Source organism: Tripterygium wilfordii, chromosome 20 (genome assembly GCF_013401445.1).
Source record: "Tripterygium wilfordii isolate XIE 37 chromosome 20, ASM1340144v1, whole genome shotgun sequence".
Taxonomy (NCBI): domain Eukaryota; kingdom Viridiplantae; phylum Streptophyta; class Magnoliopsida; order Celastrales; family Celastraceae; genus Tripterygium; species Tripterygium wilfordii.
In genome coordinates, this window is record NC_052251.1 from 2,931,206 (window position 1) to 2,956,160 (window position 24,955).

General features: G+C 36.1%; 1 protein-coding gene across 1 annotated transcript; it reads left to right on the forward strand.

Annotated features, from left to right (window-relative positions):
- The first annotated feature begins 934 nt into the window (after positions 1-934).
- Positions 935-24,490, forward strand: LOC119987246 (protein unc-13 homolog). The gene is made up of 26 exons (XM_038832105.1): positions 935-1,210; positions 1,488-1,552; positions 1,917-2,187; positions 2,390-2,456; positions 2,637-2,784; positions 3,504-3,671; positions 4,480-4,578; positions 4,773-4,982; positions 5,068-5,169; positions 6,179-6,409; positions 6,953-7,033; positions 8,622-8,708; positions 8,856-9,041; positions 9,145-9,303; positions 10,007-10,099; positions 11,648-11,719; positions 11,826-11,943; positions 16,415-16,587; positions 18,154-18,238; positions 19,842-19,964; positions 20,526-20,632; positions 20,783-20,860; positions 20,987-21,082; positions 21,280-21,375; positions 22,153-22,336; positions 24,155-24,490. The coding sequence occupies exons 1-26, from the start codon at positions 1,030-1,032 to the stop codon at positions 24,319-24,321; spliced, it is 3,447 nt and encodes a 1,148-aa protein (XP_038688033.1). The 5' UTR covers positions 935-1,029; the 3' UTR covers positions 24,322-24,490.
- Positions 24,491-24,955: the final 465 nt, after the last annotated feature.

Sequence of the window (24,955 nt, forward strand, 5' to 3'; positions counted from 1 at the left end):
TTAGTAAAAGAGTGACTACGAATGAATTAGTGTCACATACTATTGGAATGTTTTTGAAATAATTATCATTGAGATCTTTATTAGTTTGGGTAATTATAAAGATTAGTTGTTCATTTTTTTTTTAAATTGCTTTATGTTTACGTGACATGCCACTTAGGTAAGCTTAAGGTTAATGGAAGAAATAGATAGAGCAACTCCAATGGACCATCTTTCAAGTCCTTGAAAATGCACTTTATGGAGGTTTTGAAGTATTAGAACTCTACAATAGATGAAAATACATTCTTGAATACACATGAGAATTTTACAGACAATTGAGTTTTGGAGTGTATTTGAAATTGTGAATAGTTCATTTGTTAGATCCACATAAACCAATAAAATCTCGTCACGTGTACTTATGAGAGAAAAAGAGAGATAAACGGGAGGGAAAGTAATTGATAGTTGATGTTATGAAGTGCTTCAAAATGTGTTAAGCATTGTAATATATACACTTGATATTAATTTTTGACACCACTATCAAAACATATAAAATATTTTTTTTTTTGAGTACAAGTACAAACACAATATACGACACACCACCAGATCAAGCCTATGAAAATACAGGTGTCAACAGGCCCCACGCAGGAGGCACAAATCAAGCCCACGCAAGGGCAAACTATCAAGCCCACGCAGGGGCAGACGAAGCCGACACACCTCCTTGTAAGTAAATATTAGGAGGAGGTGAGACTAGAACCCATGACCTCAGTCAGGGACATGTAAAGTCATTGTCACTCAACCAATGACTCATTTGCAAAACATATAAAATATTAGATTCTTGTTACTATTGGAGATGCTATTAGGGATGTGTAGCAGTATCTTTTTAATCTAGAGCCGTACCATAAGGCATAATCACGCTTTTCGCGCTCCCCAAAATGGACATCTTTTGACAGAATAAATCACGCTATGTTCACACTTTCAAAGGCGGGTCTGAGTCACAATTGGACAATTCAAAACCTATTTCACCTCTTTATGCAGTACACAGCGACTCCGTAGATGGAGCAGACACGGCTGTTAGAGCGATACCGTCGCGATCGTCGCAAGCTGTTAGAATTCCTCTTATCGTCGGGTTTGATCAACGAAGTTCGAAACCCATCTAGCTCCACCGCCTCATCGGTTTCGGACATTGATGTAGATTCTCTCAGCGCCGATTATCTCCTTCATTGCATCACTTCCGGTGACTACCTTTTTCTTCTCCTTTATGGATGTCCGGTTGGTAGCCGAGAGAACGGAGGGAAAGTAGAACAAATAATTTTATTGCATAGTGAGCTTATCGTGTTTTTCAGTTTCAGCTACTACATGCTTAGCCGGAAATTTTTGGATTTGAGCCTTTCCTTTAAATTTTGTTCTAACTTATAAGTTCCTTCCAACCTCTCTCGGTAACCAATATGGTCTGTCTTTTTCTTTTTCTTTTTTGCTGAATTTGGTTAATATTGATCGTATTGTTCTTAAAGGTGGAGTACTCAATATTTCTGAAGTGGCAAAAAAGGACTCTGTTGAATCTCCTTATCCAATAATGGTGAGCGGAAACAGTGTCCCATAACCTTCTTATCTATCTTGTTTTCTGCTGATAAATAGTGTTCAATTTGAGGTGTAATTGGCTTTGTTAGATACTTTTTATCCTAATCAGAATGGAAGGCTATTGTTGGTTTTACGCATCAATCTAATGTACAAACAAATTTCACATAAAAACTATTTTGAAAATGTCACACTAGCAAGAATTTGTGTGTAAAGGAATGATGAATTGGTGACAGGCACCGGTGTTGTGGATGCAATGAGCATGAGTTTTTAAGGTTTCACACTTTCAGAAATGTGTTTTCTAACATCTCACTTAATGTTGGCTCTAACTATCTCATTCAATGTCTCTTTCTTCTAAATTGCAGATTCATTCTCAGCACGGGAACTCCTACTTTCTTCTTTCAGATCCAGATTCTGCTGGGTCGCCTCCTCGGCGTGTGCCTCCTTCAGTTAATGTGAGCAGAACAAATATCCATTCTGTGATTTCACCTACTGAGCTGGAATCTTTGAATGCTTGTAGAGCTACTACATCTAGAGATGAAAATGGCCCAAAAAGTAAAGGGGTTACAACTGCAGCTGTGAGGCCTGCAGAAAGTTCAGTAATTCCTACACTTGGGTTACCTCGTCTTAAAACAGGTATCACTTTGTTGACTTGCTTCTCCTATGGTTGAAAAAAGGGTGATGCAGTAGCACTTCAGCAGATGTGATGAGTTGATTTCACATATTTTCTTGGCTTTCTTTTTTTTCCCCCTTCATCTCCATGTATATTTAACTTTATACTCTGAAGACCTGTATTTCTTTTAAAGTAAACTGATACATAACTTCAGGAATTTTGAAGGATTGTCGGATGATGACTTACGTGAATCAGCCTATGAGTTACTGCTTGCATCCGTATACTTTACTGGGTACTCTCTCTCTCTCTCTCTCTCTCAACTTTCATGTGCCTGAGTTTGTATACAAGTGCACTCCTTAATATCGTTACCCCTAAATTCGTCGTGTATTAAGTCTCCCTCTCCCATTCAAAAAAAAAAAAAAAAAAACACTTGCCCCTCTGATTTCTTTATTCTTTCCTTTTGAATATCTAGCATTGAAGTATGTTCGGTTGAAGATACAAAGAAAGACAAGAGTTCTAAATTTTTGTCTGGTTTGAAAAGCAAGAGGGGTAAACATTCACAGTCTCAGGCTTCAGAAAGACATTTGGAGCTTATTGACACCATTTGTGTTCAGATGCAGGCAAGCAATAATATTTCCCCCTTAAATGTCTGCTGCAACTCATTTTCCTTGATTGGAACATTAAAATTTGAAGATATTGAAATGGAAGACTTAAAATTGTTATCATTACTTGAGCTCACCTGAATTGCTTAGATGTACCATTTGAAAGACTGAAATGTGATGATTAAGGGTATCATCCAATTTTGGGCGTACCATTTTTACATCTTAGATTATTACTTTCTAAGCCTTGGAAAGGCGGCCAAGGAGTAGAATATATATATATATATAATAGATCTTGAACTTGAATGCTAGCTAGACTGAAAATTTTTGGGGTGGAAGTGTGGTTCAGCTAGCGGGAAAAAAGGATATTCCTACGCTATCTAACGGGGATTAACATATTCTATGTAATAGAACATCAAGGTGTAAAAGTGTTAAGAGAACTCTTCTTGTGTAATGTAAACATGAGTAAGAGGCTCTATTTTGTACGTGGAGGAGGAGCACGTGGGGTGGAGGTATCTTGTTCTTAAATTTTGTCTTTGGAGTTAATTCTTTCACCCTTGCCCGTTGAGAAAGGAAAACAAAAACTGTGGTACAATAAACAGACTTTGGGAAACACTTTCTTTGACCTAAACAATATTGGCTCAAATCAGCAGTTCATCACTCTTTTCATCTTACTCGATTGACCATTGATTACTATCTACTGCATTGATCTCAGAAGTGAATATTTGCTCCTTTGCTAGATTTCAGATGCAATGGATACATGCACTAGGCGGAATTTGATGCAGCTGGCTGCAAGGAAAATGACTGGACAAATTGACCTTCCTCATATATCTCTGGGACTTTTGAATGGAATTTTCAAATCAGATTTTCCTAATGAAAAGTCTTACATGCAATGGATGAATAGGCAGGTAAGTTTTAACTTCTGGGGAACTTTTGACTCTGAGCCTCTTTCTCAACACAAGGGATGGTGCTTAATTTAGTACGAAGAACTCATCGGATCTAAAATATTTGGGAATCTGCTTCTTGGCATGAATACATGAATGAAACTCATCTGGTTAAATACTTAAGATGACCACGGTAGTTTAGATGCCGTTTGGCTGGCCTTGCAGTTTAACAAGCTGTTTGGGCTTGTTAACGTAATACTTTGGTGATAGAACTGCTCGATGGGCAGTCAGGATGCAGAAAAAACCATACCGAATGTAGCAGTGCAAGACAGTATTGTGCATGTATCCACTTCACTGTTTCGCTAACCCTATCACATAAAGTTAAAGCAGGCCTAAACCAGCAAAGAGAACTTTTGCAATACGTTGATGATTGAAGTTTGATTTGATTCATTTTCGGTGTATTCTATTTGTTTTAGCATAATTACGATATATGTTAAGATTCACTATGACACGTAGATTGGTAATTTTCTCTTATTGCATATTTAACTGGTGAAGAAATGTGTCATAGCCTTATATGCTCATCAGAGAACTGCTAGATTTGTGCATGTGTGCTTTTGGATACACTATTACCATCTCAATTATTCAGTCCTTGTAGAGTATTGAATTATGTACCAAACTGAGCATTATTTAGTGCTATTACACATTATGTGCAGTGTTCATATAACTGTGAGCATTAACGCCTTTTGATTAGCTTGGTTTCTGAATTTTACTCAAACTAGAAAAAGTTATGAGTCATAAAACTTAGAATAATTTTTATGTAACATTGTCATAGGCAAATATATTAGAAGAACTCCTTTGTTGCCCTGGTAGTCTTACAGCAAGTGAAGATCTTACCATCAGAAGTTGTCTCGCAAAGATCAGGGACGCAAATGTATGTCAGCTTTGATGCTTACTTTCTATAAATCAATGTATCCTCCTCCTCCTCTCTCTCTCTCTCTCTCTCTCTCTCTGTGTGTGTAACATTCTCTCTCCCCCCACCCCCTTCCTGTTCCTGCTCTCCACGTCGCTCTTCCTCTAAGAAGAGCATTTCTTACTTATTTCTGCTTGTTTTCATGGATTTTATAGGAATGGGACACTGCAATGTCTCCTTTTGAACGTGTTGCAGCGATAGCATCTATTAAACAGGTGGCCATAAAGTTGTCATCTCTACCTGGAGAATACGGTGTGCAAGGTGAAACCTATTATTGGACTGCCGGCTATCCTTTGAATATCCGAATTTATGAGAAATTATTGTTCATCGTGTTTGATGTTCTCGATGAAGGGGAGATCATCGAGGTACTTCTATTTATCTTGATTTTCTCTGCTCCTGCAGTTTCTTGAGGAATAATGTTCATTTTTGCCTACATTGATATTTTGTCAGGAAGCTGATGAAGTTCTTTCATTTGTCAAATTAAATTGGTGTACACTGGGTATCACTCAGAAGATGCATGATGCACTATATGGGTGGGTCCTTTTTCAACAGGTATGGCTTGTTTATTAAAAATGGTTGTCATCTACTAGATTGCTCTTGCTTATGCTAATGTATGCTGATCTTTAAAATGGTTATAAGTGGAGAAGATTCGTAGAAAAATGTCTAATATTCAATAAATTGTTAAATATGTTATTGCTTCCAAGTCTTAATTATTGTGCACGCTTACTAAGAATGAGCTTAATCAGAGTCACATGATGTGCAATTTCTGCTTCTAATTTCTTTTGTATCATATTCCAACTTTATGGGCATTTGTATTCTGGCATTTACGTTTAGTTAGATACTTTTTGTGTAGCATGCAATAAGAACCACAAGCACCCTGATGATAGTCTTCTTATATTATTTGGATAATTATCAGAGCTACTGGATCCTTTCAGAAAATAATTAACTGGTGTTATATAGAGGTATTTTGTTCTGGTATTCCCACTGACTTAAATTTTTTGTAGATGACATGATTTGAATTTGTCCGCAGTTTTTTTATTGACTAGTATGGATGGGGTTTGATATATTGCTTCCGGTACTTTAGTTCAAAAATTTTTTGTATCATGTATTGGGTTCCTCGACACGAGTACGTAGATAGTATTACTTTTATTGATGTTCTAAAATAACAATGCGTTGCTCAAAGTTTTTGATAGCTGAATTTGCAATGCCAAGATAATCAAAGTGATATGATGAAGTTTGAGGGTAATGCTAAAGTACATGCTTTCAGTATGACCTAGTGTGAAATGATGTACATATTGATGAAATCATTTTCAGTGCAGTGGATCGGCTTTTAGTTCTATAGTAAGTTTGTTCATTAGCACTTAACTATATTTGAGCTCTGGAGTCCTTGGAGCCGGAGGTCAAGTAGGTTCTGCTTCTGTTCATTCATGCCTGTATTTGTTGATTCTACTCTTTTATATCCGGTTTTCTTGATGTAAAATCAGCTTAATACATTCATCTTATCACGATTGTGCTTTAATTTGGCTTTCAATAGCTAATTTTAAGCATTTCCCTTGCATAGTTTGTTGGTACAGAAGAAGGCATGCTACTAGAATATGCAGTTACTGAGGTCGCTAAAGTTCTCCTTGCTGAAAAAGATAGTGAAAAGGAAGCACAATATATGAAGAGCTTGGTATGTTTTAGGGAGTGCAAGGGAAGCGCGTTAAAGTTAAGTCTGGTGCATGCTGTTTTCCTCTCAATAGGCATTTGGTGCGACGGTACACTAAATGACTATCATCAGTATTTTGGTCAGGTAAATTCTTATTTTCCTTCATATTAATATTTTCTGGAGAAAATCGATAGTGTGACAACATTCTTGATCTTTCTAAAGACTAAAAATATCTTTCAGCTTTCTCTTAGTCTAGTATTCTATGATTTTGTTGCTCTTTGAGCCACTTTTACATAAATTGCAGACTTGGGAGGTGCCAAGGTCCCTTGTTATAATTCTTAGCTTTGTTTCTGTTAGAATATTTATAAATGATGTATAAAGCCTCAACCCAACAAGTTCACTTTGACTTAAGGGTTGAATGACAAAATAACTGATCTTAACATGGTATCGGAGCAGGAAGTCTTGGGTTCAAACCTTAGTTTCTGCAATTTAAACTCCCATTTATTTATTATTTAAACCCATTTTTGTATTATTTTGGAATGTGAGAATATAAATAAATGTTGCGAAAAGCCTCAACACAACAAGTTAACTTATTGGATTGAATGACAAAGTAACTAATCTTAACAGTTTCTGTAGAAGTTCTTTTTCAACTTAAGAAATATGATTTTGCTTCAATTTCTTTTTCAGAAGCCTGGTACCTTCAAGAGGTTGATGGATTTGGTTTCAGCTGTTGGAATCCCTATTTCGGTTGAGTCTGGTGAAATAAAGGTAAGGATTCTTCATTTTAAGCTTTTTTATGTTGGTAATTGGTATTGGATGTATTCTGCACTTTTAGACGTGTACTTTTTGGGTTCTTAATTGATTGACAATTTGATATGTGCACTTTTTGTGTGCTTAATTGATTGTCATTGTCCATAAAGGTATTAAAAATAATTAATTAACATGACAAGTTTAAAGTTTAAACTATAAAAGAGTTGTAATTCCAATTTAATTGAAAGAACATATTTTATTCCTTTTTTTTCCTTCTAACCTATAAATATTATAGTAAAGTACATAAAATATCCAATCAATTAATTATTATTTATGTTTTTTCTTAACAGTAAAAAAAATAAAAGGTAAAAGGAAGAGATGGTAAAAGTTTAAAAAATTAATATTATATTAAACACAATATACATGTTTCTCAACTTATCTATTTTTATTTTAAGATAAATTCGACACACAAATAATAAATGATATTTTTAAGTAAAGTATTATATTTTAAAAAAATTTACATTGTTTTAATACAATAAATATTATTTGAGAATAGAAAATTTTGATTTTAAGTAACATATGTTATAAGAAGGTTATGGTACGAAAGCAAGTTTATATCTTTAAAATTAATAGTTTGAATAAATCAAAATTCGCTTGTATTTAATTATTTGACACATGCCCATAAAAGAATTTAAAAACAATTAATTGAATAAAGTAAGTATAATTTAGGAAAAGAGTTATTCTAATTAATTAAAATACAAGTTTTCATTCTTTTTTTCTTTTAAGCTCTATTAATATTATATTAAAGTACATATACACTAATGTGATAAAAATTTTATTAAGTTTTTCATATTAATAAAAAGAGAAAAGTAAACAATGGGCAAAATTAATTAAACTTATAAATGTTCTCAACTCTTATATAAAATTATTTCATTAGTTTACAATGAGCTGCAAAAAAATATAAAATTAATAGTTTATAGGGAGAATTTGAAAACAATATGAAACACTATTCATTCATCGTGATTGTTTCAACTTTATATTCATAAAAGGATTTTATCCATTTGATGTGTATGTTTGTTCACGTGGAGATTGGTTTTAAGTGAAAATCCGAGTCCACTGCGCGTCGACAATGAGTCAGAGGTGAGTCGATGGCTTGTTGATTGTTCAGACGCGTGATGCCCGCATCTGAGCCGTATTTGTGCGCGTCCTCCGCGTGGGCGCACTGGGTGAGTATGCGACGCGGACTCGGCACCCATTTTTCCGAGTCCGTGCTTCCTAGCCTGTTGCGGAGAGCGGATTTACTAGTAGAGGTGGTACTGCTTCTGAGCAGTCCCTAATTTTTTTATACCGCTTTTGCATAGAAATGGGATTGCAAAACCAGTTACACTGAATATATTTTGGGATCTGTTGCTAAAGGTTAGTTCAACTTATTTTTTAGGACATTATTTAGATGTTTGGTTTGCATATTCAGTGCTTAGTGGCAACTGTACTGTTAAGATTAATTGTGATGGCAATCTTTATTATAATTTATATCATATAAATGATAATATGTTAAGCATCAGAGTTAACGCCAATTGTTATATGAGAAAGATTTTCATGCATGCAGTTATCCAGATTAAATGATTTGACAGATGATGCTGCTAGAAAACTAAGCACATATGTCGAGAAATCCATTGAAGCTGCCTATAGGAGGGTGAGTTGATTAATGATTTTGTTCTTACATAACCTTTCTCTTGTCAGGTCATACTGTGAGATGTTGGGTTATCACCACATACTATTGAACTGGATTCACCATTTTCTTCTGTATAGTTAACATGAAGTTGATTTTCTCATGTTCCAGGTAGTGAGTGCATTAGCTCTTGAATCTCAAGTGGAAAAGACACATTACCTGGCGTTGCTTGCAAATGGTGTAAGACAGATTGCTGAAAGAGAATTCAGTGCTTTTTCCCCAGTGCTACGTCAATGGTGTCCTGAATCTCTGATGATCTCAGTCACGTTGTTGCATCAATTCTATGGGGACACACTGGTTTGTTTCCATAACTTTTTAGTTAACAATTGACAATCTCTGTCCTATTTCTAATGATTATAAACACATTATATTTATTGAGAATTGTTTGGTCAATATCTAGAAATCGTTCCTCAGGAGAGTGTCATCTTTTTCTGAAGATGTTAGATTGGTGCTTTCGGCTGCTGACTCGTTGGATCATTACTTGACCCAGCTATACGTTTCTTCTTCTGAAGAAAATACGCTCAGTCACCCTTTCAAGCGAAATTTGAGCCATTATCAGGTCATGTTTAATTCGATTAATATATATTTATTAGTATAATGATACTGTAGGGGTTTTAGTGTTGTATTTTGTTTCTATAATAATGTCAACTCTGAATCTTCCTGTTGTTTCGTCTTGTTAATTGTTTCATGTCTCTTGGTTGTCACCAATTCCGTAACCCGCTTGATTGATCCAATTATTACAGTTGTTTGCATTCTTTGTTTCTATTATTTCCTTTAGATGTATTTTTCATCCATCATTCTTTTGTAAGAATCTTAATTGTGAGTCTTATTTTCAGTAAACATTTTTATAGTGGTGCTCCATATAAAGAGTGAATGGCGCCTAACTTGGTTGCTGATACTCAATTCATGTTTTAATTGCATCTTCTTCTGTTCATTCATTGGTAGCTGACAATTCTGACTGGATGATCAATTATTTTTTGTTGAAAGGTTCGAATTCATATCTCGTCCAAGAGATAAATGTCATTATATGTAAATCTTATACTGCATGTTACAGTTCCTGGCTTGTATTCAGAATAATGCATGGCCAGGGTGATGATGATTCCGATATATGTCCAATATGCACAACTTGTGGAGTTATTTTGCATCATTGTAAAGTTGGTGTTACAGAATGAATCATGTCAATGGATCTTGACATGATTGCTTTTGTGTTTCTGCATAATAGATGAAGCACTAGACTTGATTGCTCTTTCCTTTATGTGCAGATTGGGGAAGTGTGTGGACCAATGATTCTTGATTGGCTTATTGCCCAGCATGATCATATCCTGGAATGGACTGGGCGTGCATTTGACCTTGAGGTTAGTTTATACCAAGGAGTGAGGAAGATGGTTTTATCTGAAGCACTATGCATCAAGTCTTGCAAAATAAGCATTAGAACATGGAATAGTAGCAAAAGACAGCCAGAGAACTTGGAAAGGAAATCTACATGGTGGTGGTATTCAAAAAGCCATGTCTTTGTGTATAATGGCTTGCTAAATGATATAAATATAGCAACAATAGGTGAATACTAAGCATTGAGTACAGCATAACATCAAAACTTTATGTGAACATCCCACGTGTGTTGAGGACGGATAAGTTGGGATTTATATGGGACCAGTTGCTTCCTTTTTCCTAGTTCCCTCACTGACTGAGACCAGATCACTTCCTTTCTGGGCAAGTCCATGCGAACTATCAGTCAAGTTGGTAAAAAAAGCCTGGTGTGTGATATTTTTTGTCATGATGATATTTACCGTTGTATTATAAATTTATGTTGTATATACCATTGTATTAGATCATGCTAGGGTTTCAGGTGTGTGAAACACTGAGGCATCCGCCATAAATTCTAGGTGCCTTATTGTAGATGATTTAAGTGGTAACCACACATCCAGCATCTTTCTTTATTCCCCCATTTTTTTATTTGAAATTTTAATATTCTGAAGTGTAAGTCTCATACATCCATCTGTTGTTATAAAGTAATCTAAGACATTTTGGTTTATTCTAGAAGTCAAGCTGGAAAGAGCATAATGATTGTTATTCAATTGACGTCATGTTGGCTGAGATGTTTGGTCGTAGAAGTATTTATTTAACCATCCTGGTGTCTGTCACTTTTTTAAGTATCGGGCCTGAGCGTGGCTCATTTTGAAGTGAGCTTTAAAAACCAAGGCTCTGGCTTTGCAGTGAGAAACTAGGAAAGGCCAAGCTCAGCTTCTTAGGCTCGTTTGAGTTTTCCTAGGTTGATTTGAGCTATTTATTTTATTATGGTAATATAATACATTACTAGAAAAATAATTTAATATATGTTTATATTTTAAAATTTTAATATGACTTAAATTATATATATTAAAATACGTAATGGCTACCTTGATCACAAGCTAAGCTTTATGAAGCTCTAGCCTATTTCATCTATCAAGCTTGAGCTTGACTTGTGTAGTAGGTGAGCGAGCCTGAGGCCAACTCTTAAAAGGTAGCTCGTGAGCAACCTTAAAGGCCATGTTTGTTTACATTTCTGAAACACTATAATACTTTCAAGACATACAAATTTCATTCCTTTATTGTATCATAATTTTCTTTTTCGAAATATTTTATTGAATTGAATAATCTCTCACTGTTTTGCATGATTTCTACTGCTTTAGAAAACTAATTCCAGCTTGAAGTGAGAATTCTTTTAATTAACTTAATGGACTCTACTTAGAAAACACGTATAGGATAAAAAGAAGGGCATGGACACCAAACAGGACCAATCAGAAAATAAATCAGTGTGTGTGTTGGAGAGGATTGGGGCAAACAGATAATGTCATGGTGTGGGTTTTTCTTAAGGGAAATCCGCAAGTTGCTATTGAACTGATCACCAAAAATCGTGCATGCAGGGTTGGGAGCCTTTGTCGAACCAGAAAAAATATGCATCTTCCATAATTGAAGTTTTTAGGATTATAGAGGAGGTATATATTATTTCCATGGCAGTTTTTATAGTTCCTGATTTTCTTTTATTGGACTTGGTGCCTATCATGTTCTGCTATGTAACTGATACCCAAATTGAACTTGCAGACCGTGGATCAGTTATTTGGTTTCGATCTCCCTTTGAATATCACTCATTTACAGGCTCTGCTATCTGTCATTTTCCACAGCTTGGATGCCTATCTACTGAGAGTACGCAGACAGTTAGGTAATGAATATATTGGTTGTCATTTTGTGTCATTGTTCAGGTTCCTCGCCCCTCCTACTTTCTGCCATCAAAGGGCTTTTGCTTAATGCCCTTTCACCTTTTTGCTGATGCCACTTTGGAAGCTGCATGATGATTCCGTATGCTTCTTTAATAGCGTCTTTAATCCTGTTTTGGAAATTTTCACCTTATATTTTGATATTTTTGTTTTGTAGCTTCTTTTTTTTTAATTTGTTTTCTTTGATTTTGAATACCTCCGTCTTATATTCTTATGTGCCTAAATTTAATATCAACCATGAACGCATATCATACTTGAGTCTTGGATCTTTTGACTGGTGTGAGAATATGGTATGAATGATGTGAAATGCTCCAACCCAACAAGTTAAACTTATTGGGTTGAATTGCAAATTAACTAATCTTAACATGGTATCAGAGGGAGGTCTTCGGTTCGAACCTTAGCCTCCGCAATTTAAAACGCCCATTTATTATTGCCCCAAGTGTGGCCTTTGTGTGTGTTTGTTGTTGCCCCAAGGTGGGCCTTTGTGAGAGCCCATATTGTTGGGCCTCGTTTGTTGCGCACGTGTTGGGCCGTTGGATTGTCCAACCCGCACGTGAGGGTGAGTGTGGGAATATGGTCCAAATGATGTGAAATACCCTGATAGGATTGTCCCACATCGGAAGATGTGGGAGCTAAGGTGTTGTTTATAGGGGGAGGTATGGACCTCCCTTAGTACCCAAGGTTTTCTAGTATGGGCTGGGAGGCCTTGGGTACAGCTGGCCCACATGGGTGGGTGTCAGTTGGGCCTTGGGTGCTGAGCGTGTATGGGCGCGACTCTATCAATGGTATCGGAGCGTACGATCTTGTTGTGCCTTCAACTTGGGGCCGCACTTGCGGAGTGGCCGGCCATGGTGCTCAACCCACGGGGGCAATGGGCTCTGCAGAGGGGCCGGCCATGGTGCTTGACCAACGTGGGCGTTAGTCTTGAAGGGGAGGGTACTGATAGGATTGTCCCACATCGGAAGATGTGGGAGCTAAGGTGTTGTTTATAGGGGGAGGTATGGACCTCCCTTAGTACCCAAGGTTTTCTAGTATGGGCTGGGAGGCCTTGGGTACAGCTGGCCCATATGGGTGGGTGTCAGTTGGGCCTTGGGTGTTGACCGTGTATAGGCGGGACTCTATCATACCCCAACCCAACAAGTTAACTTATTGGGTTGAATGACAAATTAACTAATCTTAACAACTGGCATCGTTTTGGGCATTGAAGTTACCTCCTTTAAGCTATTTTACAGCATGCTAAGCTGTAACTAATATGAACAGTTAGATGGCTTTTAAATCTATTAGGCAGCCTTCATTTGGAACTAAAAAATCTTAGACACAACTGACATCATTAGCCAAATAAGACGCAAAATTATTTTGAATTCACATTCAAACCTCAAATCTCTAATTAATTCTCTCAAACATGCCAACCTCTTGATACTAATTTAGCAGCTTCATCTAGATCAAAAGGTTCAAAACAAATAAAGATGTCCATTATAGGTTCTAGGACGAAATCCAAACTGAAGAATTGTTAGGGTTTTAATCTATAATATGTTATGATTGGTTGCATGACCACAGCAACAGGAAGCACAACAAAGCTGAGTTTTGCTTTTTGTTAGTTAGTGGAGTTTTTTCTTGGTAGTTAAGATTGTTCTGGTTGCTTAGTATAAAAGGTACGAGTTGTTGTACTATGAGCTGTCTTTATAAGCAGACCAATCAGAATTGAATCTTGCAGCTAATGAGTTCCTAGAACTAGAAGTAGGCAAAGTTTGTATGTTTGTTTGAGTCAGCCGAGCTTATCAGGTCTATAAATAGACCAGGTTGCTGTTGCATGACAGCAGCAACAGTAAGCTTCAATGAAGCTGAGTTTTGCTTTTTGTTAGTTAGTGGAGTTTTTCTTGATAGTTAAGATTGTTCTGGTTGCTTAGTATAAAAGATATGAGTTGTTGTATTTTGAGCTGTCTTTATAAGCAGACCAATCAGAATTGAGTCTTGCACCTAATGAGTTCCTAGAGTATTAAGTAGGCAAAGTTTGTATGTTTGTTTGAATCGGCCGAGCTTATCATATCTATAAATAGACCAGGTTGCTTCATTTTGTGTTGGTTGGATTTCAATAGGAAGTTAGCTTCCTCTAATTTCCTGATTTTCTAGCACCTCTCCTTCTGCTTTAACCTAACAAGAACATTGAGGGTTGAGGAGAAAGACATTTCTGCAAGTGGGTCAGTTTTGAAGTGGTCAAAGATGGTGAAGATGGTTTCGTCCGCATTTATATCTTTTAGAATATATTTATTATAATTTAGTTTCCTAGTTCATGTTGATTTAGGTTCTTATGGTGTTTCCTTAATTTCTAAGTTTTCTACACCTCTAGGTTTGACTTTTCCTCTATTTCTCTATATAAGGGCTCTCTTTGTACTACTCGATATATTGAATCAGTATTACCGACTTTTTATTTTAACATGGTATTAGAGCTAGGGTTCATGTCAGTTTAGAAATTACGTTTTTCCGTTGCGTGGTCACCACCCTCGGTGAATTTTGAGGGCGGTGGCAGCATCACCGATACTTTTGTTTTCTCCTTTTCGATGTTAGTATTATGGATCATAATCCTTCGGTCACTATGCAATCACCAGTAGTCTGTCCATCCTTAGTTTGCTCGTGCATCAATTCCGGCAAACCCTCCTACCCGCTGTGTAGTCGCCAGCAGTTTGTCCATCCTTGATTTAGCCGTACATGAACTCTGGCAAATCCTCAACTTGTTTTCTTGTGACGCCCTGCCTAGAAGACGCCACCAGTGCAATCAATCGACGACAATCAATTAGTCTCTTCTTGGAGTAAAAGATCTTCGTTTGCAAACTTAATATTGTGCTACCATATTAAGTTTGAGAGGTGTTAAAATATATTATTATAATTTAGTTTCATAGTTATGTTATATAGGTTCTTATGGCGTTTCCTTAAGTTCTAAGTTTCCTACATCTCTAGGTTTGACTTTTCCTCTATTCCCTCTATAAAAGGGCTCTCTTTATGCAATATATCGAATCAATAATAACGACCTTTTATTTTAACAATATCAAATGGGTTTCTGGTGGTGGGCTTCTTGTGATTCTGCATTATTACTTATAATGGATTTTGGCTTGCCTTCTGTAAATATGAAATGGACGAGTCAAAACGATTTAACAGAGACTTTGGTTTGGACTTCTCAGTAGGATATGAAGTAGGCAAAAAAAAAACATTGGCCCGGTGGTGGAGTTAAGTTGTTGACCAGAAGATAAAAAAGATCGAGAGAATATCTGTTTGAAATTTTATTCTAAACAGACTTCTGTCTTTTCATTTAAAGTGCAGACCGGCAGATGAATTCAAAAGACATCCAACTGTCCATTTAAATTACGACTAAACCTACTCTAAAGTAACACGCAGGAAGCACCCCAAGCAGGACGAAAACAGACTTCTGTCTCTTCATTTTACAATGCAGACCATCGGATGAATTCAAAAGCCATCCAACCGTCTATTTAAACTACGACCGTACCTGCTCTAAAATAACTTGCAGGAAGCATCCCCAGCCCCACACCATGTTTTGATGGTGCTTTGTTGTCTTTGTTGTTTGCTAGGAGCAGAATGCTTTTTAAGGTCCATGGAGGTCCACTATATTGGGGTATTGGGTATCCTGGACATTTCTTGTTAGGGCTTCTATGTTATAACAATGATCCAATAGTTAACACAGCCAATTTCTCCCACATGGAGTTGTCTCCTTTTCTTCTATTCCATTTTTTGTTTCAGTTTGGCAGGATTTCTGGCGCTATGCCTATGATGTCTGTGTTGAATATTGGTTCAAGTTTCTCTTATTTTTAACATTCATGAGGACTTATAAATTGCATATTTTGGGGTTTTTTTTTCAACTATGGCCATTTCTTGCTTGACCCCCCCCCCCCCCTCCCAAGTGGAAGAATGGGGTGACTGGGATGGGTGTGGTTTCCCACATTTTAAGACAATGAGCTAAAAAACTGGTATATTTTGTACCTCATCTTTATGAAAATCAAGGTTGTTTTCAAAATGATTGCAAATTATGTTTAATTTTTTATTGTTCAATCTAAAGGTCACATGTTCAATTCCTTGAAACAATCTCTCCGCTTATTGTGCAGGGATAAAGTTTGCGTACATCATACATGTCCCCGACCCTGCTCACTACGAGAGTCTTGTGCACAATAGTTGTTTACCCTTCTTTTTTTTTTTTCCCCTATTGTTCAATCATTAAAGAATTCATGAATAACTAGTCCTCAGAATCTCATGTCCTAGGTGTTTTTGTTGTCAAAAAGAATCGTGGAAGCAGTTGAAAGTGAATTAGTTTTATTTTCCTAATGATGTTTAGTGATAGTCTTTTCTCCAAATGTTTGTTAATGTGAAATTGAATGCAAGATATTGATCATGATATACTTAATAATGCAGTTGAGAAGAATAATCTCTATCCACCAATTCCTCCTTTAACTCGTTATGAGGAGACAGTTTTGCCAATAATTAAGAAAAAATTACTTGAGTCCATGCTTTTGGAGGATGGTGTGAAGCTGAAATTGAATGAGTTGACAATACCAAAGCTTTGCATCAGGTTGAACACACTTCAAGTAAGCATCTTTTTCCCCCTTTTCCTTTCATTCCTTTTTCACTCTGTTGAGCGTATCTAGTTCCTATTAAATTCTTTAGGTCTTCTGCTTCAGAGAAAATTTTTTTTCTAGCACACATATAAAGTGCACCAAATAACTTTCTAGGCATTTTTGGTCTGTTAAAGGTGCTTAGTCTGTTTCCTTTAATAAAACAAATGCTGTTTATTGATATGAGGAAATTAAAACGGCAAATCCTGTAGGAAAAGACTGCATGTTTTCTTTTTGGAATCTCAAATGATGTAGAATCTTTGACGATGCTTGGCAATCAAAATATTTTTGTGTGAAAGGAAGATTGGGAAATTCCATCAACTTCTGTGCACTCAAATTCAACTGTAAAATGGAGGTTCAAATGACTAAACATTGTATCTGCCATCATCTGGATGTGCTCTTCCTCATTGTCTTTTCTCCGTGACACAAAAAAGACAAAAATGTACATCTACTCTTTGGTGTCGAGAGACCTGGCCAGTGGTTTGATGACCTTAAAAGAATGCTCCTTTTCAAATTAGTATTTGTGTATAGATGGTCAGAATTATTACCCGATGAAAAATTACTTGATGAATCACCACAGAATTGGTGAAGAGTTTTTATTTATTTATTTTTAAAATTTCTTTTCTTTCGCAGTCAAATGGAAATTTCTGCCTTAAGATTGTGCATGTTAAGCTAGTTTTGAGATTAGGGATTGACCCTTATGCCAATAACATCACCAAGAAAAAGTTGGGCCTTCACATTCCAATGCTAGACTGCACTTCTTGTTTCGGTTTAGGATTAGGCCCAGGTTGGTTTAGAATCAGATTCTGTTTACTTGAATCATTTTCCCTAGTTGAGGCAATGAACCCTTTTGATATGAAGTTATTTGCTGGAGAAGCAACTTGGCTTTTGGATTGTTCAATCGAGTGGCAGAACGACACATATCTTTTTGCTTGCTTGGTTTCATTTTCACTGTTGGACCTTTTTTTTTTGCTTTTGCTCAGGTTATGTTTTTTTTTACCCTTTTTTCCTTATTAATGATTGGGATCTTGTTCTTCCATCCCATGCAATTTAATTAGTGCCTAGTGGGCTTGTGCCATATTAAAAGATATTGAGATTACACATTTTTTTTACCTATTATATTTGGTATTATATCAATTGTTGTTCATTCCTATTAATATGCAATATTTTCATGTAATTAAATTGTTTTATTTTACCATATAAAACATGGCTCTGTTTGAAGCTTAAATTTTCTGTATCATATTTTGTTTCTTTGTGCATTATATTCAGAAACTCTAGTTCTTCCATCCCTTCCCGATGAACTTGTGGGCTTGTTCGATATTAGATATTGAGATTACACATTTTTCCACCTTTTTCTATTTGCTATTGTATCAGTTGTTGTTCAGTTCCTATTTATATGTAATCTTTTCGCGTAATTAGATTGTTTTATTTTCCCATATAAAACATGGCTCTGTTCAAAGTTGTACTCCCTTGGGTGAAATTGGTTCTTGGAAAATTTTCAAAACTTAAATGTTCTTTATTATTATTTTTTTTGTGCAGTATATCCAGAAACAGATTGGGGTTCTGGAAGATGGCATCAGAAAATCTTGGGCGCAAGTGAGACCATCTCTTGATCCAAAACAAGGTATGTATTGTCCATAGTATAAAACTTACTTGTAGTTATAATATATAAATGATGTGAAACGCCCCAAAACAACAAGTTAACTTGTTAGGTTGAATGGCAAAGTAACTATCTTAACATGCTATCGGAGTAGGTCTTGGCCTCAAACCTTTGCTCTGTAATTTAAACCGCCCATTTGTTGTTGCCCCAAGTATGGGCCTTTGTGAGAGTAGCCCTAGTGTTGGTTCTTGTTTGTTGTTGTGCACGTGTTGGGCCGTCAGGGTAGTCCAGTCCACACGTGAGGGGAGTGTTAGAATATATAGATGATGTGGAATGCTCCAAACCAATAAGTTAACTTATTGGGTTAAATGACAAAGTAACTAATCTTAATATTTTTCATGATGCTTTATCATGTTTTTCTTCTCCAATCTATTGCAAGTTGTTCAAGGATGTATGGAGCTAAAAGTTTCCAAATAAGTTGTAGTGGCAACCAATTGGCTAAATTTGGGCAAGTACTAGTCATCTTTGACCACACTCAACATTATGATTGCATTGACATAATTACTTTGATGAGATAGCTTCAGTAAGGGAATAGGAATCAAATGTATTGAACCTAAAAATAACATATTTGATAACATATTGAACTGCTAGTAAACCATCCAAAATAATATCATATTAACTGTAAATTCTTGGGCTGCTAAGTGCAAGTTCAGCCTTTCAGGTCCTCGTCTTGAGGAGCAATTTCTTGAGCTAAATCCTTGAGGTTACAAAATTGATTGGCCCTTCGTAAAAGATTGGTGGAAATCAATACAGGGTAATGATCCTTGTTTAGTTTTAGCATTGACTATACAGTATACATAATAACATAGCAGCTGGATCTAGAGGGTAGTTATTTGACATTACATTCATGCATATCTTCCTTGTCAGGGTTAGAAACAATTATTTTCTAAAATGGAACTAAGAACATGAACATCACATTCTTGTCCTCATAACAACATTCACCAACTGATCAGAAGTCTAGTGAACCTAAGAAATGATAGACGTCCTTCAGGAGTGTTCATGCTATATAGGGATCTCGCTATTTGGTTTGAATTAGTTGGGGGATGCCTTCTATATATTTTATCGAAATGATGTAACTGGACTATTTTCGCAGCAGTGTACACATCTCGCATGCTGAGTCCACATCGTATGTGTACTGGGTAGTTCATGGGTTTATTAGAACAGGTGGACAATTCACCCATCAGGTCTATCTTTTGGTTTGAAACCGAGCATGCTATCATTTGGTGTCTTGTGGATCGGGGGGTTATCTGTGTGGGCCACCACTAGTGGGGTGCCAACTGCCAAGCCCATGGGTCAGGTCCTTGGCGAGGGTGCCAAGGATTGGGAAGGGTAGAATGTCAGAGGGGTCTACCCGTCGTTGACAACTATCCTCATTTGCCAAATTGCTTGCGGAAGACTCCAATGATGCTTGCATTACATTCTCTGTCAAGAAGCTTGTGGATGAGAAGATGAAGATTTCTTATTGATGAGTCTGATTGTTTGTGTGTAATTTTTGCTGGCTAATATAAAATCCATCTTTAAAGGGCTATTGATATTATTAATGTCTCCTTGTCAACTTTATCTATAGACCAAATTTTGGAAATGGATTTTCTCACACACGGTGAAGCGATGGAGGAACTCTTCATTACAACCTTTCACAGCATCAGGGATACTGCAGCTTGTGCAGTCAGCAAAATTTGTGACTTCACTGGTGATCTATTCTAATTCAACTTCATTGACTTTTTATGACATATCTGTAATTGTGGTACAAAAATGGTGCAAGAGAAAATGGTATATGCAATATGTTTGTGATTGTGGGCAGGCGTTTAAGTTACTTTAAGCAATAATCTTACATTTAGGAACACTATGTTATTATCTTAGTATAGGAAGAGTCAGATACCACAGCCTGTAGGTAGTTGCACTGAATATTGTGTCTTTTCTGGTTAGGGATCATTATTGCAAGTCTGCAACATGGACTCTTGTATTAATTGAATTATGGTGCGCAAAATGTGTTGATCTGTGTTTAAATATCCCCTATTTAGCTGTGAGCTCGTGCTTATGGTTTTTTCAACCATGCCATAGCTTTAGTTCTTATATTAATTTATCTAGAGCCTTAATTATGATGTAGCCGTGTAGGTGAACTACTATCACCTATTTGGTATCCTGTAGTGTTATGTTTCACTAAATTTTCCTAGTTACCTCTAATTGTTTTCATTTGGCATTTCAAGACAGAAAATCAAAGTTAATTTCTTCCTTTCAATATAACTCCTAGGTACAAGGTTTGTGTTTTGGGACATGAGAGACACTTTACTGTTTCATGTTTATCGTGGTAATGTTGAAACTGCTCGCTTGGACATTGCTATTCCTCACATTGATAGGGTAAGAACTGTTTGTGTATCTTTTTCTATAACAATTGTAGGGCATTTATGTTTCTGTATTAGTGTTCTTTTTCTCTTCATCACATTCATGTTTTTATTTACCTATTAGTGTTCTTCACTGAAATCCTTAACCAATGACGCATTTTCCTAGGTCCTTGACCATATATGTTGTTTGGTGGATGATGATCTCCGAGACTCAGTTGTTTTAAGTATTTACAAAGCAACACTGGTATGGTTGCATCTTTCTTATGTGATCTGTTGAGGCCCTTTCTTAGTTGCCTAGTTTTGTTTATCTTCTCGGGTCATAAAGAATTTGTTCCCAGTTGCTAAATTTTTCTGCACTTTCTTAATTCAGGAAGGTTTTGTTTGGGTTTTACTGAACGGAGGTCCCTCTCGTGCTTTCTCTGATTCAGATATTAGAGTGGTGGAGGATGACCTGGATAACTTGAAGGTTTGCATCTTCTTCTTTTTTCCTTTTTTAACAGCAGATAACAGAGATCTTTGCAGTTGACTCAATTCAAGAGATGCTTTAAAAGTTGTAGAACTACTTAGTAAAAAAAATTTGCTTAGTATGTATGCGCTTGCTATATCTTTTTGTTTCTATTACATGTTTGGCCTGCTTATGGGTTAAGCTACTCTACTTTCCAGGAATTCTTTATCGCTGATGGAGAAGGTCTTCCTCGTTCATTAGTTGAAAAAGAAGCGAAGTCTGCCAAGCAGATACTGAGCTTATTCTCCCTAGAGGTTGAATTATCTTTTTAGTTAATAGTTATTTTAATTTTTTTTATTGGGTTAAATGATCAGATATTTTGAAAATTTAAATAAGATGAAAAGTTTATGTTTGTGGCTGCTTTGGTTATGTTGTGGTGAATAACAACCCGAAAATTGAAATTTTGGAGTTAGTCTGGGTTTGAAGCAAGTATGGCTTATTTCAGTTTGTGAAATGGCTTAAATTATCCAGATTGATGAAAGAGACTCATATAGAACGTAGCTGGATTATTGTAAATTATTCTTTTCAGACTAGAATTATTAGAGGCTAGCAGAAAGTAACTGCCATACCTCGGGTTCGTTGGCATCAGAGGTGAGAATTTGATTGCATCACTTAATCTGGAGGCGTACAGTTATTGGAATTATCTCAAAAGTTGTTCATTGTTGTTTACATGGTTTGTATATCCATTATAAAGAGATTAGTCACCCCGAGTAAGATGAGACGTACTTCTCATACTGACTTTAAAAATATGGAATTCTTACATGCTTTAGACTAAATATAAATACCCGAAACTATAAAAGTACTTGTAATAAAATCCAATAAACTACTAAGTAAAACAAACTTAGTATATAATAAAATCCAACGTTTGACTGTGAAACGAGACCTTTATGCAATTTTGTTCTTTCTATGGTTTGTGTAGCGTGGGTATTGAAGCATGTGGTTTTTGCCAATGATGAGCATTCTATGCCCCTAGTTGAATAGATGGCTAGTGGAGTTTAAAGTTTTTTCCCCTTCTTCTTCCCTTTTGGCAGACTGAAATTGTAATTCGAATGTTGATGAATGCAAGTGAACACATATCAACGGGAACAGATTTACAGAATTATGATCATACTCACTTGGAGGATGCGCACACTTTGATACGAGTCTTATGTCACAAAAGAGATAAAGAGGCCTCCAGATTCTTAAGAAGAAAATATCAGCTCCCAATGTCTTCAGGTGATATTTTAATTCTATGACGGCTTGAAATATTTGCTGCAGTGTTACAATGTGTTTGATATTCAATTCATTTATGACAATGCATTTTTATTATTTGTAAGTAATGTGTCCTGGTGCTAGAAAATGGAGGGAAAGAAAACCAAGACATTTAAACAAATGCAGTATGCCCATGCCACATAAACAACACTCGTGCACAAGGCTCCCTCAAGGTGGCGGGGGCGGTGTCGGGACAAGAAAGATGTACGCATACTTTACCCCACATAATATATGGACATGTTTCCAGAAATTGAACCTGTGACATCTAGGTTGCACTCTTGCAACTCTAGCACATGGCTACATGTTCACCTTTTATAATCTCCCATGCACAAGGCTCCCATGGTGGACGGGGTCGGGGACAAAAATGATGAAGGCAGACCCTACCCCGTATACTATGTGGAGAGACTGATTCCAGGAATTGAACATGTGACCTCTAGGTTGCACCTATACAACTCTACCACTGGGCCACATGTTCGCCTATAGTGTGTTATTGTCAGTCTAAAAAAGAAGGTTAGAATAACTGATTCTCTGATTCATTGATGGTCCCATCATATGGGGCTCCTAACCCAGCCACCAACCCTCATCACCAAAAGGAAGGGAGAAACAATAAAGAAGATAGGGAAAATTGAAAACTTGAGCCATCTTCCTTCCATTTCTATGTTAAACCTTTAGATTCTAAATTCTCTTTTAAATATTACATGGTGTTGGAGAACATATGTAAATGTGTCTGAATGCATTTTAGCCATGGGAATTTCTTTAATTACACACCTCAGATTAGATTATAGAAGGACGAGGCTGTTGTTTCGAGAGTGAAGCAAACACAAGCAACAGAATGTGTAGTCCCTTGTGTTCTCACATTAATTGAAAATGGTGAGAATGTTAGTGAAATAAGGACCATGCGTGATCCTAGCCTAAAGGTGGACTAGCAGTCTTGGCACTGATTGGAATTGAGCTCCACTCTCTCACTTGTACGTCTGCAACGCTTACTCCCATATGCCAATTGCATGGTTTTGTTGGACGAGGTCACGAGCTTGTTGTAGACAACCAAATAAATGGTTTACAAGAAACTGAATTTGCAAAATTCTTGGTTTCACTCTCATTACTTAAAATTTTTGGTGAGCTTTCCTCACTTTTTGGGCGACTATGAATTTGGATCAACTATAGTTTTTGGAAGTTGGGGATGGGATAGAAATAGAGGACCTGAATTTATGGCTTCTTGGTTCCTGTGGTGAAAGGTATATTTGAAGGAACATGTTTTATGCTTTGGTGCCTTTTTAATAAAAAGCGAAAGATTACCCCAGAAATCTGTAACTTAAAAATTCCATCAAATTATGCAGTAAAGCAACTTTCCCGTTCAATTCTTGAAATTTAGTTTTTTTTCCCTGCCAAATTTCATGTTGAAGTAAATGATATGTGCCTGTAAGCATTCTTTTGTTTTTCATTTTGTGTAACTTAGTTACTAGATAACATCTGGAGAACATGCCGTGAACTTTCTTCTTGTTTCTTTCGTCATTTCTTCTTCTTTCTTGCAAAGAAAAATAAAACCTTTTCCCCTCTGGTTGGTAATATAGTGATGTTTGTTAAGAATTAGATCATTTCTACACGTTGCGATACTGGCATGCTCCGCTAAAGCTCATGTGTTTGTCTTGAAATTCATGGTAGTCTTGCATGGGATTCATAGAGTGCAACCTCAATGAGTAATTGGCATGTTTATATCTTAATTCATTTAGGCAGTTCTGATCATTTTAAAACCTGTTGAGACTGATTTTGTGTTTTTTTCAGAGTACGATGACACTCTTGGAGAAAGAAGTTTGAGATCATCTGCTGTATCAGATCTTCTTAAGCAAAGCACATCATTTCAATGGACCAAGAATGGTCATACTAGTTTCAAATCAATAAAGCAGAAGTTTCATGAAGCAACTTCCGATTTTAGAAACGTGACATGGTAATCTTGCTACAACAAGAAAGTCATTTATTTATATAGTTTTAACAATTATCAGAAGTATTTGTTTTGTTTGTATGTCTTGACTGCAACAACAAACTTCAATATATAGTGTATATTTCGAAATTTGATCATTTAGTGTTGTTGAAAAATACATGACGAGAGTATTTGCATGAGTGAGCTTGAACCATAGAATATGGAATCGAACTTTGGGCATACATATGTCTAAGTCAGTCGATTGTCAACCAAGTCAACTCTCGTTGGTAAGTCAAATAAATGAATTGATTGCTCTTTTTTCCATAATTTATATTAATGAATTTTTTTTTACATATTTAATTAACTTCAGGAATTTATATTATCCTATTTTTAATGGTGATGACTATGTAAACATTGGCATTTTTCAGATTTTAAAAGACCTACATGTTCCCTAGCTTGCTTACTTTGGGCGCTTCAACTTTTGAATTCAAGTTGCTAATTTTTTAAAATTTTAAAATTTTTTATAAAATTATAAATGTGTTTTGATTGGATTTGTGAATCTAATAGTATATTTTGTCTCAAACAAAAATCAAATTCATAACAAGATAAACATAGGATGTTTTGGATTTATATTCAATAGTTCAGAATTTTCATATATTTTTCAT

Excerpts from the sequence above, each read along its gene's own strand:
- LOC119987246 (XM_038832105.1), top strand. The coding sequence starts at position 1,030 with ATGGAGCAGACACGGCTGTTAGAGCGATACCGTCGCGATCGTCGCAAG. Across the intron at positions 7,034-8,621 it reads TTGAGTCTGGTGAAATAAAG|TTATCCAGATTAAATGATTT; the intron begins GTAAGGATTCTT and ends TCATGCATGCAG. Across the intron at positions 21,083-21,279 it reads ATGACCTGGATAACTTGAAG|GAATTCTTTATCGCTGATGG; the intron begins GTTTGCATCTTC and ends TCTACTTTCCAG.